At 36.7% G+C, this 19,136-nt stretch overlaps 1 protein-coding gene across 3 annotated transcripts in view; it reads right to left on the reverse strand.

Moving 5' to 3' along the window:
* Positions 1 to 8,263: 8,263 nt before the first annotated feature.
* Positions 8,264 to 19,136, reverse strand: part of CFAP54 (cilia and flagella associated protein 54) — a 232,974-nt gene continuing 222,101 nt past the window's right edge. For all 3 annotated transcript variants that reach the window (XM_039874060.1, XM_039874058.1, XM_039874059.1), the window contains one exon: positions 8,264 to 8,480. In XM_039874060.1, coding sequence (XP_039729994.1) covers positions 8,361 to 8,480 — 120 coding nt within the window. In that variant the 3' untranslated portion in view covers positions 8,264 to 8,360. The remainder of the gene's footprint in view (positions 8,481 to 19,136) is intronic.

Here is a 19,136-nt window from a genome sequence, read left to right on the forward strand (position 1 = left end):
CTCGGTGGGGGTGAGCGGACCTGTTTAAATGTGGATCTCACCTAGTTTCCCGTATTTCAAAGATCATGCCCCCTCCAGTTTCTGCATATTTTCAGTCATCCCCCAGGCACTTCAAACAGTTATTTTAATTCTGATTTTATAGTTGCTCATACCGTTCTTTAGTCCAAACTACTGTTACCAGAAGTGAACTCCCATTACTAAACAACAAACAAATAAACAAATAAGCAACAACCTTCTGTTCTTTCTAAGTAGAGCTGAACATTCCTGAAAGATATATGTAATAATATAATATTTAATAATATTAAGAGATAACTGTTTTGAGTGTCCAGGATCTGCTAACCACCGTTCCAGGTGCTTTATCCATCCAGGTGCTCTATCTATCCCCAATTTACAGATGAGAAAATTGAAGTGTAGAGAAGTTAAGAAACTTGCCCAGGTTCATGTAGGTGGTAGATAGGGGAGCCAGGACTCCAATCTACATGGCCTGATGTCATTGCTGGCTCTCTTGACCACTATATCATGATGCTATCTAAGTGCAGGCCGGTTGTTCCTTGATGGAGTTTAGAGGGGATTCAAGTGTATAGCAGAGAACCGAAATTAATAACCTTTACGATTCCTTTAAACCTATGAGTTCATTGCACTATAAAATTATAATCCCCAATCAACTAAACATATTAATTTTTATATCAGAAAAACTATTTTCTCTCAATCAGAAATCCAGAAAATGTACACATAAAATGATATTTCTATGTATACTCAGCCCCTGCAGAATCATTTCTCTTTTCTTTATTTTAGAATTTGACTTACAGCACCTCAAGCAGTGCTATATATTTGTGGTTACCTAAATTGCTACAGCACTGGTTGTACCTTGTGTTCATTCTGATACAGTGTCCAGATCGATAAACGAACTTACTTTAAGCCATTCAAAGCATCATCTTTGATAAACCAACTTACTTTAAGCTATTCAAGTCATCGGCCTTTGAAGTTTTGGAAATAGCCATTTTGGTGTGTTTTTCCACGCCACTCGAAATATATTTTTAAAATATTTTTAACCAGTGAAATTATTCCAAGAGAAAAGCCACACTGAGATATTTTTTCTCAAAAACAATACGATTTTTAAGATCAATAAAAATATCCCTTTCCTCGATATTCTTCCCTTGCTACATGCCTCCCAAATTGTTTAATAAGAAATGGATGTTGTTTTGCAAAAGTAAAATACACAAAAACCATTGAAAGTCTAGAATCTACAAATCCCTTGAAAGTCTACAAGCCTTAAAATAATCTACAAAATGGGTTACCTTTTACTGCAGACTGCTGTTGAAGACATGGTTCATTGAGAGTATTCTCTCATAAGGACACACGGGAAAAACTGTTTTCTGGAATTAGTACCAGAAATACCAGTGCCTCTTCTAAATTCATGGTCTGCTTTTCCCTCTCAACATGGTCGATTTTTAATGCATTGTATGTACTTATCAATACAAGCTGCAGAAAAGCACACAGCCACATCTCGGCCAACCACTAATAATTGTAAAGGTCTCAATAGCATCTTTTTTCAAGAAATTAACTTCTGGCTCCATCTTACTTTTGTACCTTTGTTCTCTTTTCATTTTTCTTATGTAGCTTTAATTGATCTCATCTTTGCGTTGAATGCATGTTTGAAAGATACCTTAAATCCTTTTTGAGCAAGTCTGAATATAACTAACTAAATGGTCTAGAATTGATTATCACAGTTTTAAAAATGAAAACCATTGAACTGTAAATGAAATTGAGAGGCAAATGAAAACTTGAAGTTTACGAAATCATATGAAAAGGGTTAATAGCCTTGATAATGAGAGATCTTGGAACCACCAAGAAAAAAACAGGTAAACATACAAGTAAAAAATTGAGCAAAGGTCCTAAAGAGGCATAAAATAGAAAAAAAATGCAATGGACCAATGACAAATGTGAAAACATTCAACGTCAGTTGTAGTCAAAGAAATGCAAGTCCAAATTTAATGAGAAATTTCCATTAAAAATGGGAAAATAAATTCATTTGTTTCCTCATAATCCACCTACCTTACTCCTTGACCTTGAGGAGGGAGACAGATATACAAATAAGCATGGGTAAAATAGAGGGAGTATGACGAGAACATGTGTGTTACATGGAGGCAGCAGGGGACTTGGCAAAGACAAGTTATCATCAGGGAGATGCCTGGGCTGAATCTGGAATGAAGAGCTGTGTCATTAGATTTTTTTTTTTTTTTTTTAAGGAAAGGACCACCTAAGTGGCATTCCTCATATGCAAAGTGTCTGGCATATAGTGAGTACTCGATAAATATTTTTTAAATAAAAAGAGTGAGAAAAGACATTTTGGCTAGGAAGCAAAGTCATAGAGTAATGAAATCTATCAAATAAACAAATGTATGCACGAATGAATGAGCTAAGTTTGTCAGGGAGATTTAATTAAATGAACAGCTTCCACAGGACAAAACAAAGATTTGATTTTTCCCCCCTGCCTACGGATCATTGCCATACACCTTATTACTAGGAAAGAGAGCTCTGGACAATTCCTTGAGATTTAATTACATCCTGATTTTATAGAATTGCATTGGATGAACCAAACCACAATGTCTAAACACTACCAATGTGGGCATTTTCCCAGACAATAGGCTCTGAAAAGGTCCATCTGTGCTACACAGCTTAGGGAATGTGAACAGTTGCCTCAAATCTCAATACTTCTCAGTCTGAAGATTTATTTCCCCCCTGGCTATTAGGGAAGATGATTAGATATGTTATAGAAAATATATTTAAATGTTAACATTGGTTGTTTCACAGTGGTAAACTCTGGGCTAACTTTTTCTAGTTTGCACCTTTAAATATATTGCAAATTCTCTACATTGGTGCTGAATTGCTTTTATAATGATGATAAAAAAAATCATTTCAAGAAATCTTATGAATCTTATGGGGGGTGGAATTAAATTAGGAAAGTTGTGAAACTACTTAGAAATCTTCAAATTACTTAGAAACCTACTGAGTTTTCACATTGCAGACAATTTAAAGGGAAGGCTCAGGATGATTTGTACTTGGGCAGAATGTGGTTATAGACCTGTTCCATGCTAAGCTATTAAATACAAAATATATAAATGTTATCTTAAATATCAAACAGGACCAAAGGCAATTTAATAGCAATTAATTTTGTGTTATCTCCAAAGCTCCAGTTGAAAATGACCGTGTTGCCATAAAAAGCCTCTGCCTCTTAACCCAGCATTTTAACTAATGAATTTAATTATGAAGAGAACTGTCATTGAAGCCTTCTTCTTAATCATGCCTGTTTTTATGACAAAAAAATAATATGTTGCCATGGAAATTTTAGTGTCAAAAGTTGCAATTCATAAAGCTCTATTGAAGTGTAAAGCAAAAATAGGAAATATGTTTTCAGTAAAGAGAAACTTCTTAATATATTTTTAAAACATTGAAATTATGAATAGTAGATGGATTTTACAAGTGAACCTCATTTTGTATAACAAGCAGTCATGTAAAAAGTTCTGCATATATCTAATTTCAGAAAATCAAATAACTTAAAGCATAACTAGGGACCTTACAATTGATAGGACTTGTACAGAGAATCTGCCTCAATTTAATTAAACATTTATTGAGGCTCTACTATCTTATATTAAAAATTAATATTTTCATAGATTGAGTTTGCTAAACTTGAGCACACATATAGTTTGACATTAGTTTCAAAATGATTTTTAGTTGTCATTGAAACCCTAAATAATGGAACCAGATGTGAACTACTCACTTACAGTTGTATGAGACCAGAGTCCTAATTCCCATTTAATGGTTATTTCTTGATAGGTGAGCCAATAGCCGTACAAAGCGTGCCGGCCAACAAGATGAGGAAGGTGAGTTTGTTTTTAATTTATGATACATGTAAAAAAGTAGAGAACAATATAACAAATCCCCAGCTTAAAAAAGAAAATTTTACAAATATAAATGAAACCCCCTGGGCATTTTTCCTAGACCACATTCCCCTGCCTTCGTGCAAAACCACAATCTGATTTTGGTGTTGACCATTAACCTGCGTTAACAAAATGTTTTTAGTACACACCTATGTACCCATAAATACTTATATAATTTTGCTTGTTTTAAACTTTATATAAATGGTATCTTCCTATGTGTATCCTTCTGCAATACTTTTTTCTTTTGTCCAACCTGCTTTTGAAGTGTATCCAGATTAATATGTCTCTGATATATAATAATAATTAATTCATTTGTAACTGCTCTTTAGTAGTCCATTATTCATTCATTTATAACTTCTGTATACAATTCTACTGTATGACTATACTATTATATATTTATCCATTCTCTACTGAGGGATATTTTATAGGTTTCCATTTTTTTGCTATTGTAATCAATGCATTAGTGAACATTTTTGCACAAGTTCCTTGGGCACATGGGTGGGAGCTTTTGGTGGGGGGATATACCATCAGCATTTCAAATATGATAAAATGAGAAAGAGTGTTTAAACAGTGAACCTCTGGGTCCATTGTTTTCTCCTGTAACCCACAGGGGCTTGTCCAATCCTATGCACACATAGATAAATAAGTTAAAAATAATATTTTATTTTTTTATGGATTGAAGATGTTCATAATGACATTACATATATTTCACCTAAGTTTCTAGGTGTTGTGGACATCCAGCAGGTTCCAAGAAAGATTAGCAAATGATAGCATACAAGCTAAATGAGACCCAGAGGGGTGTAGGGCAGACTCACACACTACGACAACCTTGAGCTAAGGTGTAAGACTGTACTGTGAAAATATAATGCCACAAAGCTATGTGCCAAAGGGCACTGTTAAGAGCCAAATGAGCAGGCACAGGAAGTGCTTTAGGAGTTCTAGGAGCCCTGTCATTTGTCATTTGAATAGGGATGGAGAGATTTATATAAGGTTGTCTGGAGGGAGAAGGAAGGGCAATGCAGACCAGAGGCAGAAACCAAGTTTTTAGTAGTCCCAGAAATGTACCATTTTTCCCCTGCAATTCAGTGAAGAACAGTCAGCTGCGGTGAGGAACGTGTACAGTGCCTATACATGAAGCGAACTGAGACTACTGCATTTAAGGCTCTGAATAGCTGGCAGGTGGTCAATTTCTAAAAACAATCTCTTGGAAATTGATATGGAGAAAGATACGGGGAGCACTGGGGTTTTGCTACCCGTCACTTAGCGGCTGCATGGGCTCCTATTCCCTGACTGCCCGCTTCTCTCTTCTCTCTCCTTGCTTCCCTCTCTCCCTTTCAGTTTGCCTCCTGTCATTCTGTGTTATAATGAAAACAAATAGAAAACTTTGCAGGTGTCTGCTATAAAGCATTTACAGATGCTGTATATTGCATGAAAAATAAAAAATAAAAGCAGCTGATAATTGTGTAATTTGGTCTTTAGAAAAAAACCTGAAAGACTTCTCTGGAAATGAACACATCTTTCATCCTGGTAGATTCTGAATTTTCTTTTTGTTCCTTAGCCCAGTTTGGCACCATTTCTTCACTGCCTTGTACAGAAAGTCGCAGCTCTGATGAGTGAGTGTCGTTCTTATTTTAGAAGAGATGGGAGATTTCTGGAATGATGGCTTAAAATGAGGAAACTGAATGCAAGCTCTGGTGCAGTTTTCGACAGTGTTTCTCTCAGTCCAAATAACACCTAAGAATCACAGCATCTGTAAGTTACCAAAGTGGAAAAAAAGTAAAAATGTGCTTAATATTATCTGTAATAGTTGGAAGGGACCTTCCTTACCCAGAAGAAACCAATATACTGGCACAGATAACACTGGGGACATCCCCATGCTTTCTGTGGGGGTCCATTCAGCTCTACTAGTCATTTAGAAAAATCTGCTCCTAGGGCAGACCATAGGTATTCCAATTTTAGCTCCAGGCTCAGATATGTCTTCCTCTCCCTTGACTTTCAAATTTTATCAGAGCAGTAGAATAGGCACGAGGGCTGGAGAAGCCAGTTTAGCAACAAAAAGCTCAGATTCCTCAGTCAGACTGAGCTGGGATTTAAATCCTGGCTCTACCTGGCTCTACCTGTGATCATTGGCAAGTTATTTAACTGCCTTATGCTTTTGTTCTCTCATCTGTAACATGGGGTCAGTCATACCATGTGCATCATGGTCACAATTCTTATGAGGACAGAAGGAGATGATGCATACGAAGTATTTACCAATACAGTGCCTATTCTACTAGCACGGTAAATGCTCCAGAAAAGGTAGACAGTAACAGTAGTGGCAGTGATGATGGAGATGGTGGTGATACCTTTGCTTCCTCTCTTTTCAGAGCCCCATCATGCTATCTAGCCTGGGTCACATCCATCCATCCATCCATCCATCCATCCATCCATCCATCCATCCGTCCATCTATCCATTCATCCACTCATTTAACAGACCTCTACTATGTGCCAGGTGTTGTTATAGGGTTCTATAAAACAGTACATGCATTTATATCCACTAATATTTAAAATAAGGAAAAACAAAAAGCATGCGATTAGTAAAAACTTAGTTTTTACTAATAAAGAATGAAAGACATGTATATATATTTTCAGGAAACTAACGTTAGGTTGAAGCAAGTGGACTTGGTTATTATGCTCTAGTTCCACACCTGTGTTAAATGTGTACTACCTTTGGCTGTGCTTTTTTGACCCTGTTGGTTAACTTTGCATTATAAATTATAAACTTCCTTGGGAGTAACACAAAACCCTTAAAAGCATTCTCTATCCTAGCAAGAAATTTATAAACCCTGGCCCCTGGCCAGAGGATTTCGAAAGCTTCATCACATTAGAGCCATCACTATCTGAATGGCTTCTCTGGTTGATCCAAACTTTATTTCATAAGAGGCATAGTCATCAGGCAATTTTTTTTCTGAATTTAATGGAAAATATTGTGCTCCTTTCTCTTTCTCTTTCACTACAAAATAGTTTCCTACTGGTCTTCTTGCCTTTGTTTCTTCCTTGCCATTACATACTGCATACTTATCATCCCTGAGACCCAGGCCATCATCCATTCATTCATCCATCCAACCATCCATCCATCCATCCATCCATCCATCCATCCATCCATCCATCCATCCATTCATTCCCTTTCACTCACTCAACATTTATTGAACGTCTATTAGTGCCTGGAATTTGCCACTCTTCTCCTTAATCACCGGCAGTGGTACCCTATCACACACTGGATCAAGCGCACAGTCATCACTCTAGTTTAACCTTTAAAGTTTATCTTATTTTCTATTATGACTGTCCACTCCTGATAGGTGGTAGGAAAGTCTTTTGCACATATAGCATATTCATTTTCATTTTTATGCCTCTGTTCTTTTACAGCATCCTACCTACTGACAAATTCTCTACCATCAAAATCCTCATAATCTTCTTGTTCAAGACTCATTTGCTCTATGTAGTATTCTAGGACAGTTCTAGCTTGGCTGTTCCTAGACTTTGGAGATTTGATGCTAAACGAAATGGGTCAGAAATCCATGATCCTCTTCCAATTTGGCAGGGAAATGATAACTCTTAGCCTGATGACTTACTATCATCTCACTTAATTTAATACACACAGTGGTCCTATCGATATTTCCATTTTACTGATGAGGAAATGAAAGCTTAAGCAATTTGTTACTTTCCCAAGGTAGAACTAGTAAGTGATGAAGTTACTAGTCAAACTCAGATCGATGTAACTTCATAGCCCATTCTCTAAAATTTTATGCAATGTTGCCTCTCAGAAGTATATAATATGAAAAGTCTAATTTGCTACAGATTCCTTCCCAAACTCTGTAATAAACTTCTAAGGTTGCACTTACCACATGTGGAGGTTTAACCCAGAGTTTCTCTTCTTTGATACTACTGACATTTTGTGCCAAACAATTCCCAGCTGCAGGGAGCTCTCCTGGGAATTGTAGGATATTTCACAGCATCCCTGACTTCTACCCACTAGATGCTAGTGGCACTCTTCTCCCAGTTATACAATCAAAAACGTCTTTGGAGATTGCCAAATGTCACCCTCGAGGCAAAATTCTCTCCAGCTGAGAACTACTATTTAATTCAATCTTGCTGTTTGGACACACCTAAAAACAACTTAAACACGGACTATATAAACATGGGACTAGCGGCACTGGGCACAATCACATTATCTATGACTAGCTTTGTACGATAGTCTTAATAAACAACAGCATTGTCATTCAATTCAAATATAATTTAAAACATTAGTCGAAAGTATAATTTTAAAAGAAATTTAGCTTGTGAGAAAAAACAAATTTTATTTAATTTTTTTTTTTTTGTAAGAAGACAGTTCTAAAAACTTATTTCAAACCAAGAAAAACATTAGCATGTAAAGGATGTTCAGGGAATAATTGACACAATCCAGTTGAAAAGGCTTCCTCCTGACACGATACAACCATTAGCAAGATCGAAAAGTCTCTCAAGACTGAATATAGATGGCAGCGAGATATCAAATGGGACCTGAGAAAAAGCATAAAAGTATTCATGAAATGCTTTATTTCAAACTGTTGGCTCAAGTAAAATTCTCAAAACACACAAATACCAATGCCATATAATAATTTTATGTGAAAAATATTTAATTCTTGCCTAAGGTAAGACACAAAGTTCTACATCTCTTACACTGCTGACATGTCACATATGTCATTTTATATACTAATAAGGTTCATATCTATTAGTCTATAAAAATGAGCCTATAAAACAGCAGGTACTTCCAGAAATATGGACTATTTGTATTTACATAATCATTGTGCATGATTGCAAATGTAGGACTTTGGGCTCTATTACTAATAAAATGATTTCCCCTATAACATATTGTCTAGTTGACAAATCTCCCTCTCTCATTTTGAGCTGAAGTCCTGCACAGTGAAGCCAATTATGTTTGGAGCTTGCTCTCTGAAAAAGACAGTGTGCTACCATGCCGAGGGCTGGTGTAACCAAAGTCATCTGAGCAGACTGAAAAATGGAATAAGAATGCTTTTGTGATCGTAGCCCTGTTTATTTGATTGTGAGAAGGGCAGGACAGAGAGAACAAACATGAAGAAAAGAAAACAAACGTCTCCCGGGGAACCACTTCATGCACATCTAGATGCTTCTGGAGAAGAATGAGGAAATGTCATGTAGAGTGATCACAGTGAACTAGATCCTTGTGGGCCTGAATCCTGGTAAGCAGAGGACAAGTTTTATTAATTCCTTGTCTATTTGTTAAAAGAACCTTTTATTTTCGAGAAAACATAATGAACCTACAATTGGAGGCTCATTTTTCTTTCTTTCTCTTCACTCTATTGGATTAAAAAATGATGAAAGTATTCCAGTGCTTTCTATAACTTCAAATAATAAAGAGATGAATGCATGAAAAATTACTAATATCCCCCTTCTCGCTTCTTGGAGTAATTAGTGTTACCAGTTTGAGTAGTATTCTATAAATTTTAAAATCCTCATACAAATAAATGTATATTCGTATGGGTTTTTTCTTTTCCTTTTCTTTCATTCCTTTTCTTTTGAAATAGAATAACTAGATTTTCTTTATTTGCTTTTTCAATTATCAATATGTAGAGAAATCCCCTCATTAGTCAATTCGGGGAGGCAGAATGACCACATGGAGGTTAATGGTGTGCATTCTGGAGTAAGCCTGGTTCAAATCCAGCCTCACCACATGCCAGCTATGTGAGTCTGGGTAAAATATTTGATCTGTTTGAAGTTTAATTTCCTCACCCATAAAATGGAAATAATAATAATTCCTACATAATATTGTTGTTCCAAGGATGGAATGGCTTTATACTCATATAATGCAGTTGACCTTGAACAATGCCAGGATTAGGGGTGTCAACCTCCTGCACAGTAGAAAATTCACATATAACTTTTGACTCCTCTAAAATTTAACAATTAATAGCCTACTGTTGACCACAAGCCTTACTGATAAACGGTTAACATGTATTTTATATGCTATATATATTGTATACTATATTTGTACAATAAAGTAAGCCAGAGGGAAAAGGTTATTAAGAAAATCATAAGAAAAACACATTTACAGTACTGTATGTATTTACTGAAAAAAATCCATGTGTAAGTGAACTCATGCCGTTCAAACCTACGTAGTCCGAGAGTCAACTGTACTTAGAATAGTGCCTAGCACAAATATTCAATAAAGGCTACATGTTATCATTATTGAACACATTATTTTTAATGGTTACATAACAATGCATGAGTAATTTACTCAATCATCTACCACAGAAGGTGTTTCTAGTTTTTGTGCATGCTTATATATATCTTGGGTACAGGTGCTTTTATTTCTGTATTACTGATGCCCCAAGGTGGATGGTTTAGTCACAGGGTGTTTACATTTTACTTTTTAACATTTCTTGCCAAATTACTTTCCAAACAGGTTATGGCAATTAATACTTCAATCAGAAATGTACAAGGGTTTTTCCACACCCAGAGTAGCATATTATTATGGAATATAATAAATCCTTTTGGGCGGCCACTTAATGACTATTTTTATTCAGAAAAGAATAATGGGAAACATTTTGGAAAGATAATATTAACTGGTTTATCAATATGTCAAAAATATGTGATTATCATAATTATTTTGGTTATAGCTTATTGCTATCTAACTTTACTAAACATTCAGTCTGTGTATTAACGAAATACCTCACATCCAATAATATCCTTTAGTAGATGATTTTCAAAGTAATATACAAAGAAATAAAAATTAACATTAAAATATTTATATTTTTTCTTGTGCTATATATATCTCTGTTACTGTAGAATTCTTCTCATGTTAAAGATAAAAAATGGTTTTAAAAAAAGCGGTCAAGTTAGTTTTAGATAACATTAGAAGTATCTTTATGACATAATTTATATATTAATACAAACAGAGCACTTTGGCCTCTGACTCTTGACAACGAACCTGCAGAAACAAGTGGCTATTTGGCAAAGAACGAAGATTAATAGCTGAATTTATTTATGAATGCCGTAGGTGAAAGGTTTGAGTCAGGAAGATAAAATAAAAACAGTTATCATCCAGAAGTTATTAATTCTTGTCTATCCTCTGGAAAACACAAATTACCCTAAAATATCAGAATTTACCTTTGTACGTGTGTGTGTTATTACTCCTCCCTTTCTAGACACCCAGACATTTTAAGGCCTTCAGTATACAAGTCAAATGCTTAAAATTTCAACTATTTCTGTCACGCTATAACACAGTAGTTCATATTTTCCTATTGCTAAACACAATAAACTTTTGAATGAAGTATAACACACAGACAGGAAAAAAAAAATGAAATCTTAAGTGTACAATTTGATTTGATCATTTTTTCCAAAATAAACATAACCAAGAAGTCCCCTGGTGCCCCCTCTTAGTCAGGAAGGCTATCCTCCTTCCAACAAAGTAACCACTATTCTGGCTTCTATGCTTCTATGCCAATATTTTTGTTTTACTTGGGGTGTGTGTGTGTGTGTATGTGTGTGTGCATGTGTGTGCGTGCGCATGCGGTATTTGTGTTCTAACTGTATTTAAGTAGTAGGATCATAAAAAACGTACTCTTCTATGTCTGCCTTTTTTGATCAACTTTATATTTCTCAGATTCATCCATGTTGTTAAGTGTTAACAATAGTTTGTTCATTTTTATTGATGCATAGTTTCCATTGTATGAATGTACCACTATTCATTTTCCAGATGCTGGGCATTTGGGTTATTTCAAATTATTATTTAAAATTTTTATTTCAAACTTTTTGTTGTTATGAATCCATGTGACTTCGGTATATATATATGCACATATTTCTGTTAGGTATATACATAAAAGTGGAATTTTCTGGGCCATTGATTATGCATTTATCTATCTTGAAGCTGATTCTACCAGACAGTTTTCTAAAGTGATTGGTCAATTAATAGCCCCACCGGGAATGTATGAGGGCATCAGTCATTCCACATCTTTACACACTTTGGTCATTTTACTTTTTAATTTTAGCCATTCTGTTATATGTTTTGAGATGTCTCTTCATGTTTTTAATGTGATGTCCCTGACAACTAATAATATTGAGCATATGTTTATTGGTCTCTTTGTTGAAATGTACATCTTTAGTCCAATTAATATTGAGTTGTCTTTTTCTTACTGATACATACAGAAATTCTTAATACATTCTAGATACCAGACCTTCCTTGGGTAAATTTAAATATTTTCTCTCACTGTGGCTTGCCATTTCACTCTCTTAATAGTGTCTTAAAATATAATCCGATTTATCAGTCTTTTCCCTTATGCTTTTTACTTTTTCATAGGTCCTATTATGAAAGCTCTGCCATTACCAAGGTCATGAAGATAATCTATGATTTCTTCTAGAAGCTTTATTGTTTATCTTTCACAATTAGTTCTACCATCAATTTGAAATTGATTTTGTATATATTGTGAGGTAGGGATCAAAGTACAGTATTTTTCTGTATAGATATCCAATTAGCCCAAATTCATTTGTCGAAATGGATTTGTTTCCTCATTGTACTACAGAGTCATCCTTGACATAAACCAGGACTGCATATGTGTGGATCTCTCCTGGACTCTCTTCTATTCCATTGGTCTATATCTATACTTACTCCAACCCAAAACTGTTACTGTGGCTCTAACTCCTTCGCTCTACTGCCTCTCCTCTACTACTCAACGATCCCGTGAACTTCCTCCTGCCACGTCTGTCAGCCACAAAATGCCCGTGCTCTGTGCAGCCTCTCCTGCTCCTCTCACCTGACTTCGGTCCTCTGTTCCTCCCATGGGCTCAGTGGTAACCCGGACAGTTTTCTAGCTTTTGGAAAGTTTATAGAAGGTTCTAGATCTTCCATAGGGAATTTCTCAGATAAAACTACTGAAATTCTTTCTTTGTCTTTCTATAAAGACAAGATTGGCAATCATATTATCACTGAGAAGTCTTTCATGTTTTTGTAAACAGCTTTGAGTTCAAATTGTCCAGGGTAAGGTGCTATCAGATCCTCTTTCCTTTTCCTGGATTAGAAAAGGCTTTGCAGAGAGAAAGGCAGAAAAAGCTTGGCAGGTAGCAGGCTGTAAATCAGTTCAAATAGGTTATGTGATAAGAAGCAATATTAAAGAAATGGTGATGATTTTGCCTGCCTACAGAGGATAAAAGTCTGAAATAGTACAAAGAAGAGAAAGGAAGTTAATCAAGTTGGGGCACACTGAAGGGGTTCATTAAAATCTGCTCTGGACTTGAACTTGTTTGCGGGAGTTTTGAAAGGCACTGGAGAGTTAAAGGTTATTTGCCAATGCTATACTCTACTTTATATGAGTTTCTGCATGAAAACTAAATTCTATCATAATGAAAGATTTTATTACTTCTGTTCTTTTGTTCCGATGATTTTTCTTGATTGAAAGAAAAATCATATGGCCTTCAAAGTATCTAGGATCTTTCTCAATCCAATGAGTTTTTATTAAACACCTACTTGAGACCTCTTCTTGCTTCTCTCAGCACAGTGTCAATTAACTTTTTACAGATTCAAAGTGTTAATGACCAAGAAAAAAAAGGAACAAAGCTAAATTTTCACTAATCAATTAGGTTTGCCTATTCCTATAATTGATAAGTAGGATATCAAAAATTGTGCGCTTTGTGATATGTGGATGAATTTAACTTCGCCTCCTTTCAAATCTCTTAAAACACAGCCATGAGTCACAGCCATGAAAAAAAAAATTAATAGCTTCAAGGTAGGAAAGCAATTACTGTTTTCATTCAGCATTCTCACACATAAGTTTCTCTACCATGTTTTCTATCTTTCCATAATAGATCGCCTGAATCTTTGAAATTAATGATTTATTAGAATTTTTTTTTTTTTACTGGGGAAAAACATGCATTTCAAAGTAGAAAGGATAACACAGCACTAACTTACTTAAGAATCAATATCATGAATGACTGGTGAGCCATCTAATAAAAGTTCTATCTAATAAAAGTTCCAGATGAGAGGGAATTGGATCCATATGGCTTCACTATGCTTTCTATGATCAAGAACATCCCAATACCAAAAACAATAGATATTATTTTCCTCAATCTAATGGAAACTGTACCCAAATCTTAGGAAGGTGAGAAGGGCTTGTATGCAACTCTCTCATCAGACCACAGAAAATTTCACATCTTCTGAGAACAAGCTTATCTTTTGTATCACTCTAATTTTTGTATTAATAAAACTTTAAATATGAAAGAAAAGAGGTTTTTTAAACTGTAATATGAGATCAAAGGGTCATATTGGCAGGATGGTAGGAATCTTTCAAATTTAATTTTAAAGAAGTAACATTATAAAGACATTTTTGCAGAGAACATACAAATAGAAATTAAGATAGAAGATGGGAGAGAAAGCATTTGTATAGAGAACTGGTTCAAATGTAACACTAAGCCTAGGGTAGAGTCTTCCTCAGTCATCGCCACTATCATCGCTATTGTCACTGTCACTTTAGAACCACTGAGTCCTGGTTGTGTCTGGTGTTTCCTTGAGTTCTTGAGAAGAGTTCACCTTTTAATAAAGGACAATTCTTGCTCAGAAACATTGTCCCACATGCACAGGAAATCACACGTTTCAGTCCACCCCAAATCATTTCCTCAACATGAAGAGATCCTGTCTCGCTTCTCACATCTAAGTAGATGTCAGGAAAACCAAAAACAACTCGTCCAGTGCTATGTAAGGAAGGGCAGTGCTCAGCTAGCGAATGCCTTTGGGGCTTTTGAGGCCTTCTACTCTCTTCCTCCTCCTTGGCATCTACGCTGTACACACTGCCCCCATACCCTGCCCCAGGCTGAGCAAGGCACTACTTGATGAAAAGTGATAGAGCTGGCATGAATACCATCGTTATGGATATATGCTTTCTATAGGGAACTATTTAAGAGAACAATCCCTTAAAACCAAAACAGATCCTTAAGAAAAAAGTGAAAGTTTAGGCTGTACACATGCAGGCTGATTCTGACTACTCAAGAGTCGAAGGCCCAGAGAAGAGTCTTTGAAATCTGACACCCTGTTATGTGGAAAGAATAGCCGCGCGCTCTCTCTCTCTCCAGGAAAGTATTTTACACCATATAAAGAAGTAATAAAGTGTCTCAAACAGGGCAAATTCTCTTTAAAATATCAAAAGCTCTAATCAGAACAGGAAGCACAAGTTATGTAAGCAACAATGAAGTGCAGAGGGCAGAAAGGCTAGATGCAAGTTCACGGCAATAGTTCAGTGCTTATAATCATGGATTTGGGAAAAGAATTAAAGGAAAAGTTTTCTTGGATAGAGAAATGCCTCGATTAAATGTGCTGTAAAACTGAATGTCTATTCTTCATTCTCTGTGGAGATGCGGGGGCATAAATTCTGATATAGTACTTATATGTGATTACATTTCACTTTACATCATTGCCTTTATTTTTAGAAGATGATTTTAAAGCTTTCTTAAGTCCTTATATTTATACTCTGGAAAAACTATTTCACTGAGAAAGGAAGGCAACATTTACAGAGAACTGGATATAGGCTGGAGTCTTTGTTTTACAGAGTTTTCTTCATCTGTAAATTAACCGTTATGAGGTCAAAAGAAAATGTGATTGAACTATGTGGCGCACTGTACAATATATTGTTAACCATGAGTAGGCGACGTGTGTGATGTCTTCTCCTTACTTCCACATTAAAAAAATAAACTTTAAGTCAGAAAGGAAGTTTCCTAGTTCCTTTAGCGGTCTTCTAATTCCAATAAATCGGGATTAACTGAGCACCCTGCTGTATTCATCACCAGTCAGAGATCTTAATGTTTCATTTTTAACTCATTGCTGCAGTTCGGTTTCCTGGGAAGCAGACTCTGAGAGAGAACTTAGCTTTCAGGGAGTTTATTAAGGAATCCCTATGGGATCAACACCCGTGGGATCAACATCCATGGGGAAAGGGAAGAAGGCAGGATTATGCTGAGAGAGAAGATGGGCAGAGAGAGAAGGGCAGAGAAAAAAAAAAACAGGCCCAGAGAGAAGCTGCAGTCACACAAAAAAAGGGCTCAGCCAATCCTCTGGGAAGCTTTGACGCTGGGCTGGCCTGTCGAAGCCATCCCAAATACTGGTGGAGGGTCAGGTCTTTGTACTCCCATTTAACCAATAATTGGATGCAGACTTCCCCCCAGAAAGAGACTATGTTCTTTAGCCAAGGGCAATTCCTGGAGAAGGCTGAGCTGAGGGCTGTCAGGCAGCACATTGCCAGAGCCGGGGAAACAAGTTCTTCAGTCCTAGAGGGGAGATCTGGGTGGCTCAGTGCAGGGGCAACGCCAGGCATAGACAGTTAAATCAGTGGTTAACTACAGATCCCTTGAACAAGTGGCAATATGGCAAAACACATACTAGTGTCAAAATAGCAAAAGCTCTAACCAATACAAGCTAAGGGGAAGTTTAAAGTAATAACTAGGTAAGAATTCATATACCAAAATTCCAGATGTTTGTTTTCTGGGTCATGGTAAAACAAGCTTACTCCAGTTCCAGTATCACTTCTATTAATCACTTTATTTGGCTACTCTTGGGAACATTCCCCTCTCTAGAGTATGAAGAACAGAATTAGAAAACGAGAGAAAGACGATCCAGAAATAATGAATGTCTTCCCATAAACTTAAATATGAAGAAATTCAATAACTCCACTTGAGGCCTAACTTTACTTGAGAAAATTCCCTACGGAAGACCTAGGACCTTTGGTAAAATTTCCAAAAGCTGAACGAAGCTGGGTAAATGTTCAGAGAAGGCCACCGAGCCTGTGGGAAGATCAAAAGATGGTCAGGTGGGAGTGCACGGAGCAGCGGCATTTCATGACTGATGGGCAGGGAGTTTAGAGGACAGCTGGGCAGTCGGGGAGAGGCAGAACAGCCGAATGGTTAACAAAGTATTCTGAGGGGCCAGTCTGCCTGGGCATGAATCCTGGTTCCGACACTAACTAGCAGAGGGAACCTGGGCAAGTCACACAAAGTCTTTAGGCCTCAACTTCTCACATGTAAAATAAGAGTAATAATAGTTATCTACCTTAACTAGGAACCGAAATCTAAAGTCACATACTGAACTTCAGAATGTGTATGTGTATTAATTTCTTATTGTTGCTATAACAAATTTACAACAAACCTAGTGGATTACAACATAAATTTATTCTCTTACATTTGGAGAAAAGAAATCTGAAATCAGTTTCACTGGCTGAAGTCGCGGTATCAACAGGGCTGGTTCCTTCTGGAGTGTCTAAGGGAAGAATCCGTTTTTTTGCTTTCTTCAGCTTCTAAGAGGCCACCTGTGTTCCTTGACTTATATCCCCCTTCTCCGTCTTCTACACACATCACCCCAACCTCTGCTTCCATCATCACACTGCCTTCTCTTCTGTTGTCAAATTTCCTTCTGCTTCCCTTTTATAAAGACACCTGGTACTACATTCAGGGTTCACCTGGATAATCCAGGATAATCTCCCCATCTCAAGATCTTTAACTTAATCATATCTGCAAAGCTCTTTTTTCATATAAGGTAATAGGTTCTGGGAATAGGGTGTGAACATCTCTGGCGGGCCTTGATTTGGCCTACCATAATATGTGATTAAATGAGATAGTTTAGTTCATAAGAATATCATATTTATGTCATATCTGCTCAACACAGTTTTGGTAATCGAAATTATTGAATTAATTCTGTTTAAAAATTCATGGCATTCCTGAAAATGCCTACTGTGCCAGAAGTTATTAGCGTTCACTAAAATCTATACTTGCTCCTCCACAATTCTCTACATCCTTGCATATTAGGTTGAGGCCAATAGGATATGAGCAGAAATTATGATAGTCATTCCATGTTGACTCTTAGAAATGGTCACTTTAACTTACTGCCTAAATTTGGACACTTTTGAGGATAAAATAAAAGGAGAAATATTAACCCTTAGTCCAAATCGACAGGTATACATTGCGACTGTCACAGGCAAACCAGGAAGTATGGTCATTCTACTTAAAAACATCCTGTAAATTCCCTAGCCCTCTTCTCCTGCTATGGTGGCCTTGGAGGCCACATACAGTCCAGACAGTTACAGGTTGAAGGAGAGATGTCCATCCTTCACTGGACTTCATGTGAGAAAGAAATAAACCTTTATTGCCACTGAGATTTGGGTTTATTTGTTAGCATAGCATGGCCTACCCAATCCTGACTCAAACACGTATATTCTGGCGAGCTTGTCTTACCCTCACCCTACCTCTGATTAGGGGGAATTTCCATCAGAGAAAGGATTTAATTCCACTTAAAGGTCAGGACTTTGAATCTCAGCAGCAAAATTATAGGAAGAAATTCTGTAACTGAGTACAATGAAGCTGGGTTCCCTCCTGAAGGTGTGGTTTAGCTCCGACTGTGGGCTTTTGACCTGGGATACAGAAATGAGAACTCTACAGTTCAAATAATACTTGGCATTTCTTGACACTTTCAGAAGAAGTTCACTGGGCTTACATGGAAATAGGAGGGCTCTTTTTATAGAGTGAACGTTTTATAAAGAACATGAACTGAAGTTTGTATTTTGTTCATGGGACTTTGTTGCTTAAAATCAAAGCATGATGGGCTTTGTTGGGTAGCTGCTCCCACTGCAGGAGCAAACTGGAGGGCAGACCTCATGTGCTTAGTGTGGGGGAAAAAAATCCCACTCACACTGACTTCTTTATTCCTATTGGTATACACCACAAGCACCACCTGCAAACTGTTCTCATAATGTGGCCAACACTGACTGGCAAGTTCTGATAGAAAGTCTAACAGGGTTTGCAATTTACTAAGAACTTTCGCATAAGTCATTTCACTCAATTCTTTGTAGAAATTTTTAACTGGAGCAATCAGCCCTTGTCAATATTAATAAGAAGATGTGGAGAAGAAGGGGGCAAGGAAAAAGGAGAGGGACAGAGAGGAGGAGAAGGGAGGGTGGAGGGAGGGAGGTGGAGTGGGAACCCACCACGGAGCCTCCCCGAACATTTACTATGCACTATCTGCCAGGTACCACATTAAGCACTTTTGGTTAATGATAATTCTGTTGCCAAAATAAAATGTGTCAATATTCATAAGGATTTTCGGTTTGTCAAAGGCATCATTTAATAGCTCTCCGGGGAATTATGCTGAGTAAAGAAACGCCAACCCCAAAG

The sequence above is a fragment of the Pteropus medius genome, unplaced genomic scaffold (genome assembly GCF_902729225.1).
Source record: "Pteropus medius unplaced genomic scaffold, Ma_sr-lr_union100, whole genome shotgun sequence".
In the NCBI taxonomy this organism is placed as follows: Eukaryota; Metazoa; Chordata; class Mammalia; order Chiroptera; family Pteropodidae; genus Pteropus; species Pteropus medius.